The sequence below is a fragment of the Silurus aristotelis genome (assembly GCF_946808225.1).
Source record: "Silurus aristotelis genome assembly, chromosome: 24".
Lineage (NCBI taxonomy): Eukaryota > Metazoa > Chordata > Actinopteri > Siluriformes > Siluridae > Silurus > Silurus aristotelis.
This window is the reverse complement of record NC_139597.1, coordinates 12,212,516-12,224,451: the sequence shown is the minus strand read 5'-3', so window position 1 is coordinate 12,224,451 and position 11,936 is coordinate 12,212,516. Positions and strand designations below refer to the sequence as shown.

General features: G+C 39.8%; 1 protein-coding gene across 4 annotated transcripts in view; it reads left to right on the top strand.

Moving 5' to 3' along the window:
- Window positions 1–1,129: 1,129 nt before the first annotated feature.
- The window catches only part of tbc1d22a (TBC1 domain family, member 22a), a 188,100-nt gene continuing 177,293 nt past the window's right edge, over window positions 1,130–11,936 (top strand). For 2 of the 4 annotated variants that reach the window (XM_083528471.1, XM_083528472.1), the window contains exons 1-3: window positions 1,131–1,370; window positions 3,403–3,459; window positions 10,159–10,574. In XM_083528471.1, coding sequence (XP_083384597.1) covers window positions 1,309–1,370; window positions 3,403–3,459; window positions 10,159–10,574 — 535 coding nt within the window. In that variant the 5' untranslated portion in view covers window positions 1,131–1,308. Of the gene's footprint in view, window positions 1,371–3,402; window positions 3,460–10,158; window positions 10,575–11,936 lie in introns of all 4 variants that reach the window. The other 2 variants (XM_083528470.1, XM_083528473.1) reach the window with 2 other exon arrangements.

Sequence of the window (11,936 nt, the reverse complement as noted above, 5' to 3'; positions counted from 1 at the left end):
CAATTCACACGTATTCTGGGTTTCCTCTCGGTTTGTTGGTTTCCTCTTAATGCCCAAAAATATTATTGCCCTCCACTGGTGCTGTGAGCTAATAAAGCTATGAGTAATTTTGTTTATTTTCCAAAATTTGGCTTTTTTTTTAATGTTCCAAAAATTCACAAAAATCATCTACTCCCATTGATATCAAACAACTGCAAACACAAATTTTATACACACACACACACACACACACACACACACACACACACACACACACACACACACACACACACACACATGTGGGTGTCATTTGTGTTTGCAGTTGTTTGATATCAATGGGAGTATATATATATATATATATATATATATATATATATATATATATATATATATATATATATATATATATATATATATATATATATACTGTATATTTGTGTGGGTGTGTGTACAGTATCTCACATATATATGTACACCCCTCACATTTCAGCAACAATTTTAGTATCTTCGAAGGACAATACTATAGAAATGAAACTTGGATATATTTTAATGTCAATGTCAATATTTTAATGTCATACCTCCACATAGACTCTCTCCATATCCTTCAACTTTTAAATGAGATGCTTGTGGACTCTCCTTATCCTTTCACTCTACATGTTTTCTATAGGGTTTAAATCAGGGAAATGAAATTGTCATGGCAGGATCCTGTTTTTGTGTTGATTTTGATGTATGTTTTGGATCATTGTCCTGCTGGACACCAGTCATGGCTCATGATAAGTTTAAAGACAGAAGCATTTAGGTATTGGATTTTAATAATGCAATATGTGTGTGTGTGTGTGTGTGTGTGTGTGTGTCTTATAGAAATCTTATGGTTATGGTTCATATATTCTCCTTTAGAAAATAAAGACATTTTAGAAGTCTGGATCAAACTGTATGCATGATATAAAAATGTTGGTGGACTGTATGCATTATGAGTGAGAGTGTAGGTGAGATATCTGCAGGAAAAGAATCAACCTTTTGTTTTTTTAAGGACATCAGTCATGAGCTTGGATCGTTCTGCTGTCAGCAGACTTACAGTAGTGCTCACTTCTGATTGGACCGAGACTGCCTTCTGATTGGTCGGCGCACACTGGACTTTTTCAGCCCGACGAATCAGATCGCTGCTTTCTCCCCGTAGGGCTGCACCAACATGGCGGCTTTCTGAGTTTACGAAGAGGGGAAAAGCGAGCTAATGTGTACAAATCGCAAGTGCACATTAATTCCGGGAGTGTGTTAGTAGTTTGGGCTGCTCGAGGCGTTGATGGTGTGTTGTAGAGAGAAAAAGAAAACATGGCGAGTGACGGAAGTAAAAAGCAGTTCTGGAAAAGGAACACAGCCAAGGTTCCTGGCAGGTAAAGTGACGTGTTCATGCTAGCTTCCTATTAGCTGCTAATGTTGGACTTTAACGTGTTCCAGTGGTTCAAAAAGCTCAAAGATGGCAGAAATCGAGGAGTATTTTGTCTGCTTGCTGCTTTAGACTACATACTGTCAGCCCTGGAGATTTCACACGCTTGTTTTGAATGAGCTCGGAAAGCTGAGCTAGCTGATTAGCCTGTGGCTAGCTAAGACTACTTGTCCAGAAATGACACATTTCCTGTAATGACCCTGTAAGCAGTCCTTCGTGTGGAATGTGTAAGATCAGCAGAACTTCTAACACCTTTAAAAAAAATGCTCTACCTGATGATCAGGTGCTGGAAGGTGTAATCTGGCACCTGTGGATAGAGCAGGATGCCATGGATGTGCTGATGTACAAGGGGGAAAGAAAACACTAAGTTTAAATGTTGATCTATCAATATCCATTGCATCTGCTCCCATCACAGTGTTTAAATGACTTTGATTGGCCCGGTATAGGAGAAAGAGGGAGATAGAGAGAGAGCACATTCAACTGTTGCTCTTTCACTTTGCTTTTCACTTTAGTGAAAGTAGCTGCTTGGAAAAGTTCCTAGGCGGCGTCTGATGACGTCACCGACAATTCAGGCCACGTTTCATGACGCAGGAACAACTTCCGTATACAACAGGGTATTATTAGTAAAGATATTTGAGGAAATCCACATCAGATTTGAGATGTGGGGAATATCCCTAAATAATCGCTTTGGATATACTTTCTTTCAGACAGCATTAGTTTCTAAAATATAGAGAACGAAAGGTGCATTATACTTGTCGTTATTACATTACAGGAGGGTAAGGGCCTTGCTCAGGGGCCCAAGAGTGGCGATACCGGGGCTTGAACCCCCCGATCGTTCAATCAGTATTCGGTGCTTTAACCATTGAGCTACCACTTCACAGGCAGCTTCAACCGAGCAGGGTTGTATTATCAGAGCAAGGACTTACTGACCGCCGCAGCCTCTATATGACCCCTTTGTTTTCTGAAATAGAGGCCTTAAAAAGGTACCGTTCCCCTCCAAACACCCCTCTCCACCCTCATGCAACCAGTGGTGGACAGCATTCTTGTACTTGTATTAAAGTGCTTCTTATAGATTTTCATGCATGTTTAAAAAAATAGGTACAAAGTTCCTTAAGTCATTCGTTTTGTTCCATTCAGAACGGATGCGCACATTTTTGCAGTGACTGACAGGCCATGGTTTATTCGGTTCCGGGGCACGCAGACGCATAAAATCATTTAATGTTTTATTTTATTCCCATTTTGTCCCAATCTCCTGCACTGATTCTGCATTATGGTGATCGAGTTACATTTAACATTGTGTCTGAATGAGCATAAATCTCCAGAAGCCTTCTACCTACTTTCTTTCGGCTTCTTCCATTAGGGGTCGCCACAGCGGATCATCTGTATTCGTGATCCGCATGTTCGATTTGGCACATGTTTTTACGCTGGATGCCCTTCCTAACACAACCCTCCCCATTTATCCGGGCTTGGGACCGGCACTAAGAGTGCACTGGCTTTTGCAACCCTACTGGCTGGGTTTGGTTCTCTGACCGGAGACGAACCTGGGCCTCAGCGGTGAGAGCGCCGAATCCTAACCACTAGACCACCAGAAGCACACTCCAAAATCTATTGGAACATCTTCCCAGAAGATTGGAGGTTATTATCGCAGCAAACGAGGACTAAATGTAGAACAGGATGTTCAAAAAGGACACAATCTTATGGACAGGTGTCACAGTTTTTACCCTATAGTGTATCTCTGAAAGAGTTTTTTACAGAATGCAAAATACTTTGGAGGAATAACTCTTCAAACAAGAAAATGTCTTCATGTGTAGATTAGGCAGTGTTGAATGAATTAGCTTTTATTACATGTTTTATAAAGGTGGATTTAAAGGTGGTTGGATTTTAGTGTGAGTTTTCTACCCTTGAAAATGGGTCATTGGTGGGGAAAAACCATTTCATGTACATTAACCCAAGCTGTATGGATCTTTTCCTGTTTGCAGTATACAACATGTTTATGGAGCCCAGCATCCTCCATTTGATCCTCTCCTACATGCTAAGTAAGTGTTTAATGCAATAATGCCCTATTATTATCAGCTTTACATACCACACATGTGCAGTGGGGGATGTGCTAACGTTTTCACAATACATGCATGCTCTCAAACAAGTCATTAACACCTCTTTTCAATTTTTATTTTATTTTAATATAATAAAGGATTATTGTGATGCATAGTCATTTCATCGTGTCTGACGTACATGCGGCGCCTGTTCCAAGTCTGGAAACACCTTGTCTTTTGTGGTTATTCAGAGTGGCAGGTTTCCTTTGTTTGTATGCAACAAACTACGTAATTTAATGGTATTAAGAACAATGAATATATAAATGCGAAAATGTATTTTTTATTGAAAAATCCTTCCTTAGCATGAAGAAGAGATGTACACACTCTGGGCATCCAGGCAATTTGTTTCTCCAAACATTCAACAGAAATACTTTGCCATATTGTTTGTAAAAATGTGTTCATCAGAGTTTTCTTTCTGAACTCGTGATCCAGTTGATCCCAGAGCAGTTCAATAGGATTTAGGTGCAGTTGTTGTGAGACAAAAACAAACAAATTCAGTATTAAACTAAAGACTCCAATCAGAAATAAAAGACTCAATGCAGAATCCAGGGTTGTAAAGTCAAAGAATCAGGCGTTTATTCTCTCAGAATGGGACAAAGTCAGACCGTTCCATGGAATTGTCCAAAGTCACAGCAAAAACACAGCCTTTTTATACTCTTTCTTACAGCCTAGATAACATTTGTCTGTCAACGGTTACCTCATCTGCCACCATTATCTTCTAATCTAATCTATCTATTCGGTACTTTACATTTTACCAGCATAGTGGTGGCAAGTCCCTTCTATCTTTTTTTCCATTTATTTATTTATTTATTTATTTATTTATTTATTTAATTAATTAACTAAAGTAACAGGTTAAAACCAGTTTTGGCATGGTCCAGGCCAGCCAGATATGACCTGTCCATGACCTGTCCATGACCTGTCCATGACCTGTCCATGACCTGTCCATGACCTGTCCATGACCTGTCCATTTAATAAAATTTTGACAGATAAATGCTACATAAAAAAAACAGAGCCCAATAGGCAATTGCTTAAAGTAATAATAAAGCAATAATACGAATGAACGAAATGAATGAACGAAATAAATGACAATAAAATATGAAGAAAAAAAAATACCGTACCGTGATTAAGCAGGACATTAAAATGATATTTAACGCTCCAGCTGATTTCTTTGATCCATAAATAACTTGGAGAGCTTGGATTTATAGTTCGGGTCAGTGTCTTGTTGCATGGTCAAGTTGGTTCTAATTAGCTGCAGTCTAGACTGGAGTTGCCATATGGAACCATAGCCATGTTGGTTCAGTATTTCTTTCACCCAGAGTGTCTCCGACCACCAAACCAACCCCAAACCATTGGTTTCTACCTCAATGTTTGATTGTGGCTATGAGTCTATAAGTTAGAGCTAAAAAATTTTCACATTTGGACTCATCTGTCCATAGAACTTCCTTCCACTCATTCACTTGTCTAATTCTCGTGTTTTTGTCCTTTATGTAGTTTGTTGCATAGAAAAAAAAAAAGGAACATGTGTAAGAGTTTCTCAACATTTGACACACTGTATGTGCATCATGTAAGAGTTTCAAAACACCTGCACTATTGGAAGGTTGTGTGTTGTGATGTTTTTGGGAAAATAATCCAGGCTGAATCTGTGTGTTTTGGCCCCATGTGTGGGGTGAAGGGACCTGGTTTATAGCAGTAACATGAGCAGCATTGTTTCGACATTCACCTGAATGTCTTCTGTACAACCGAATGAATTGAACTTGACCTCCACTAGACGGTACACCAGAACCACACCATCCCATCTCCATTACGTTTCCAAGTTGATCAGTTTCCTGTAAAACATTCTGGGTTTTTGTACACAGGGATGTCGAACACAGAGATAACGAGCTCTGTCTCTAATGATTCGTTCTGCTGTCATCTTGATTGGTGTCATGTGCTGCATTCCAGATTGAAGCTCGGACCTTACCTTCAGGAGTTTTTAATAATAAAGAAAAAACAAAAACAGGGATTTCGGTAGATTTGAAGGCGACATGATGTTTTTAAATCTGTTCTAAGCTGTAAGAGAAAAAATCGCTCAAAGTTGGTAGTCTAAAATATTGAATTTAAGATTCAATGTTGAAGAAGTTTCGGAGCACTAGTGCAGTGGTCCCCTACCCCTGAGCCATGAACCGGCACCGGTCCGTGGGTCAATTGGTACCGGGCCGCACAAAGATTACATAACTTACATTATTTCCGTTTTATTTATTATCTGATTCTGAACGATGTTTCATTTGAAAAAAATACCAGATTCTCTCCTTCACATCTGTCTATGACTCACTCTTGATGCATGTCATGATGCCTCAGTCACATGTCTTACCTCCATCCTCTCATTGGATGATGAGAGAGATCAGTGACAATGATCCAGTCTGCTTCAGCAGAAAAACCTTGTGGTGGAACTTCAACAGCAGATCACATCAAGTTCTGCTGCTCTCACTGAAGAACAGGAATATAAAGCAATCCAGTGGTGTAGAGTAACGAAGTGAATGTAATTCATTTCTGTACTTAAGTAGCTTTTTAAGCCACATATCTGTACCTTACTGAAGTATTTCCATTTTGGGAGACTTTCATTTGACTACATTTCAAAGTCAATTCATTTTCAAATCTCTTTTTCCTTTTTTTTTATTTATTTTTCCTATCTGACATCCACTAAGCTACGACCTCCCCTTTAACATCACTGCATTTCAAGTATAATTTTTGTTTTTTAATTAACTACATGTTCGAAATCAGTCGTTCCTTTTTGTTTGCGAGCCGGTCCAGAATGCAGCAATTCACCAATCAGTGTCGAGCGCACGCTCCGTTTTAAACCTGTTCTGATTGCCACTTGGTGGAATCTACTCATCACGACCATACAGTTTACTAGCAAGCAGATCATTTAGAGAGGAATAAATGGTGGAAGAATATTAATAGATTGGTGTTGCTGAGAGTAACATTAGTCTTTTCATATAAAGTTGAGATGATTAATCAAAAGTCTTGTGACAAAAATGACTTTAACTCAAGTACATGGTTCGTGTTCTTCATCCAGCACTGAAGGAATCACAGACCCCAAACCGAAAATGCGTCTGATGGTCTTTTCATTGTGTACTAATAGATTTAGTAGTCATTCACACTTTGTTGCTGTATGTAAGGGCACATGGGTTTGATCACAGTGGAAACGAGTCAGCAAAAAAAAAGCTGTGATTTCTCAGGACACTGCAGGGGGATCAGACAGTGGCATGCGAGCAAAAACCGCCAAAATTAAACATTCCGTAAATTTCGCAGTCTGTTGAGAATTTCGATTTAGTTGGTTTAGATATGATGAGCAGCCTTCCAAAATGAGATCTCACAATGTGATATTAGTGATTTGTGTCTTGCGCGTCGGCCGAAGGTACACAGATGGAGTTTGGTTGATTCAAGTGAAGAATGACGGTCGATGGTTGTTTTTTATGTATATGTCGTTAGGTATTCATGCAGGTAAATCACACAGCTTCCGGAAGCGCTAGCAGGTTACGATGTTTGACTTCTGCACAATGCACCTGAACAAGAGCTGTAACCTTCAACTGCTCCAATATTTCTTCACTTCATTTTTATTTGTATAGTGCTTTATTATTTTATTGTTTTTACAATGGACATTGTCTCAAAGCAGCTTCATACAGATAAAAGTGTGATAAGGTTGTATAAAAGAAATGCGTATTTTCATTGCCTATAAATTTATTCCTTATAATTGAGCGAGTCCGTGGCAACTGTGACGTGGAAAAACTCCCTGAGACGGCATAAGGAAGAAACCTAGAGAGGAACCAGACTCAAAAGGGGGAAACCCATCCTCATCTAAGTGGCACCGAATGTCCATTCATTGCACATCCATTATTGAGGTGTGTAGGTGCAGAACTGTTCAAGCAACCTGGGTCTCTGAAAGTGCTATGAATATAAATGTTAATTCAAGACTGACTCTGGTTTGAGTGATCAAAGGAAAATGAGGATCAGGAAGATATATAGAACATGCATTATTTTGTATTATACAGAATGTGAACCTGCTCCTGCTGCGTTTCCGACTGTTACCGTAAGAATGTACACAAACATTTTTCTTTATTTGTTGACTCTATTCTTGTTATACCGGCACACGGGATCCCATTCCCAACCCAGCCTTCTAATCTGGTGTTTGAATTTCTTGTTGTCTTTGTAAATTTGTTGGGTGCGATTTCTGTAAATAGCGTTTGATTCTTATATAGATCTTTGTTGACACATGTTGTTCCAAAGATGTAGTGCAGCTGTCCCCAAAAATTTCTGCGCCACGGACCGGTTTAATGTCGGACAATATTTTCACGGACCGGCCTGTAAGGTGTGGCGAATCAATACAACAAAATAAAATGATAGGACCATAAAAACGGGTATTTTCTAAATATAATAATAAACATGAATCCACTGTGTTGTTTTTTGTTAATTTTGCTCGCTTGGGGGTTTGAGTTTAGCGTTAATTTATTATGTGTTAGCGGCCGGAGCCCCTTTAAGATGTTAGAGGATGGAGGTAAGACATGTGACTGGGGCATCATGACATGCATCAAGAGTGAGTCATAGACAGATGTGGTGGAGAGAATCCGGTCATTTTCCAAAATAAAACATCGTTCAGGATCAGATAATAAATAAAACGGAAGTTATGTATTCTTTTTGTGCGGCCCGGTACCAATTGACCCACAGGCCGGTGCTGGGGGTTGGGACCACTGATGTAGTAGTTGAAGCTCGAGTCTGAACAGACTCACACATGGGTCAATTACATTCAAGCTTCTAAAAAGTTATTCCTTTTTTAATAATTTCTTATGTAATGCAATGTAATTTTCTGATTCAGTTAAGTTTTTTAACAATTTGTTAAATTGTTAAATAACATTTTAAATCTTACTTTTTGGAACTGTTTTTAACTTCACTACACAAAAAAAAATGTCAGGGTGTGCAACCACAATTCAGCCTTTTCAGTTAATTTTTAAAATTTTTCCAAACCCAGTGTGTCAGCCATGGCATGTTTGTCGTCTGAAGGTACATTTATGTGGGGCGAGGCTTAATAGAACGAGCAAGTGTACAATTTACGACAAATCTGTTTACAGAAAAGGCAGGAAGATCAAGTACCCAAAATCTGTTGAATAAATATCCGCCATAAACGTCTCATCAGTTGCTTACTGGCGTAATGTAGCAGTAGCACAATCTAAAAAAAAAAAAAAACCACCTCTGAAGATAGAGGTCAAGGGCTTCAGTTAATGTTGACACCAAACTTTAATTAGGTGGTGTTGATGGTGTCCAAAAGGCTGTTTTTTTTTATGTATTTTTTTTTTACACAGTATTCACACAGAACAGTGCGAGAAAAGAAACACTGAATGTGTATGTGACAGGTGTGTGAATGGAAACACCTTGTTGACAGGAGAGATCAGAGATAATAGGCAAATTGGGGACGGATCCACATCTACATCCTAAAGATCCATGAAGCCGCTGAGCAACTCAAGAACTTTGAGGATGGATTTGGACTAATTAATATCACCATTTGCTATAATGGCTCAGGAGACTAGGTTGCATGAACAGATCTGCATTTAAGTATCTATTACTACACACTGCAACAATGGAAGCTCAATGAATGGACATTTGGTGCCACCCAGATGAGGACGGGCTCATTTTAAATTTGGTTCCTCTCAAGGTTTCTTCCTCATACAGTCTCACTGTCGTTACTGACTCTCTCATCAGGGATAAACAATTACAAGGAAGAAACCCACAGGCAATAAAGGTAGACATTAGTTTCTATAATCGTATATAACCGCTTTATCTTTGTAAAGCTGCTTTGAGAGAAAAATAAAAATGAATTTATATTGGTTCGCTACTGTAAATTACATCACTCTTTACAGCTGTGGTTAGCAGAACAGCAACTCGGAATACACTAAACATCAACCCTTGTGTTTTTTTGCAATGGCGGATCACATCAGCTTCCATTCTTGTCAGCCAAGAACACGGATTTGAGCAGATCAGGGGTAAAGGCTCAAACTGGATAGGTTAAACTAAACATTTTAAAACGAACCCCATGGTATTTTTCCCGTCTACATCACAGTGTGCAGTTCAGGGTGGACACCTCACTACACCCAGTAATTGGTTATTTTCTGCCAACAGCTGCCCTGTGATGTTTTATTCCTTATGTTGCCCAGCTTTTAATACCGTATGATTAAAAAATCTGCCCTGTCTTTTTCTTCTTTTCTTTAACGTTATTAATGGATGATGTATTTCTCGCTTGAGCTAAATGTTGTTCTTTCACAAAACCAAGGTTAATCAGCTCAATCTGTAGCTGTAGATGTATTTTACACAAAGTCGAGACAGACATCCGTTGCTTGTTAGCGAAAATACTCTCGCAGCTCCAGCGCAAAACTGCCGACGCCAACGTGATGTGTTAAACTTATAAAACTGTATTTGGGATAAAGATAATTCCTGTTATTATTAAAATATCTTTCAGGTACCAGATGCTCACTTTCTTCTTCTCTCTCTCTCTCTCTCTCTCTCTCTCTCTCTCTCTCTCTCTCTCTCTCTCTCTCTCTCTCTCTCTCTCTCTCTCTCTCTCTCTCTCTCTCTCTCTCTCTCTTTCTCTCTCTTTCTCTCTCTCTCTCATAGTTTAATCAAAGCTGGAAACAAGCCGTCTGCCACGAGCACGCCTGGAAAGCCAAAGAAAGCCACCACCTTCCAGGAGTTTGAGAGCATCACGAGCGATGCCTGGGACGTGGGCGACGACGACGACGAGCTCCTCGCCATGGCCGCACAGAACCTCAACATCGAGGTGGTGATGGAGACGGCCAACAAGGTGATCGAGAACCACAGCAAGCAGCAAGAACGACGACAGCAGCAGCTCGACGAAACTCCTGAGCCCGAGGAGAAGGACGAAGAGGAGGAACACGACAAAGACGAAGAGAAGAGGCTGGAGGAGGAGGAGGAGACGACCACAGAGCTGCCCTTTAGCTCAGAACGTTTTCACCACACTGACAGCAGGCTGGTCAAGTCCCACAGCGAAGCACCTATTGGATCGCCAAAGGGTTTGTACAGTTCACCTCTGCTGGGATCGAAATAATATCAGGAACAGGATGTTCCACAAATATATTTGGATGTGGTTTGCAGGGTTTTCACAGAGTCTTAAACAGTCTAAAATATTTCAATTTTAGATCTTAAAAGTCTTTAATTTGCGGGTTTTCAATCATTTTACTCCTGTAGAATTGTGTTGTCTCCCCCAATACATATATATATATATATATAAACGAGGCTCATCGATGCACGTGGGGAGCGAAGGCTGGTCCGTGTGGTCCGATCCAATAGATAATCTCCTGTAGCTCAAACTGCTGAAGTTGTTGATGGTGTTGATGCTCTAAAGGTCAGAACTGTTTTGGCAGCAAAAGGTGGACCAACACAATATTAGGCAGGTGGTCATAATGTTATGCCGTGTAGGTGTAGATGTAGTTTTATTCTTAATGGTCTTAAAAAGGTCTTTAAAAGTCTTTAAATTGACTTGATGAGCTCTTTAGAAAACCTGGGTTTGTCTTATTTTTTTCCATTTATTTTTTTATTAGTAAGTTAAAGGTTTCCATGTGATTAAACCAGAGCAGCACAATGAAGCTCTAAATTGCCTGGTGGCTTTGATAATGAGTTTCTGGATATCCATAAGTGTGCATGGTGCATGAATTAGAATCTGTATTGGACCATTAAACCAGTCATACCGTCAAAACTGTTGGTCCTGCGCCACTCTAAGGTGGTAAAATTCTTCTGTTTTGAGTTGCATCACATTTCACTGTGGTAGACTGTGAGTCTGTTTCCTAAAGGAAACCACAGGCCACATCATTGCACATTTAAACTAGTGTGTGTGTGTGAGAGAGTGACAACTGATATAACTACAGGTCTGTCATACGTGCACTCGGATGCCTGCGGTTCTTCCGCTGTAGAAAGAGACACTGTACAGACGCGGCAGAGGAGACGAGGACATGTATACTGTGTGCTCTCGCTGTGATCTCTCTCTGGCGCAGAGCGACTGCCCCTTCGTCTACTTCCTACCTGCAGCTTTGTTTGGGATCGTCTGACTGCGATCACAGACTTCCTGTCTGCTGTTTTTTTTCCTCACTAGGATTGCGTGACAGTTTTTTTTCCATGCAAAGTCATTGTTGCACGCTATTTGTTTTCCAATGCTTGTCATGCAGATGTTATGCTAATGCAGAGGCGTGAGGCTTATAACTGCACAAAAGCTGCCGCTGAAGGTGCTGTTCCATGTACTGATGAGTGTCGTGTGGTGTTATTATTTTTTTTATTTTTTTTTTTTTATCTAAATAAATTTTGTTTTTTATATACGTATGAGGCTGTGAATTGATGCATTACTGATGCAGACTTTTGTGTGGAGTTTTTATTGCAAATTT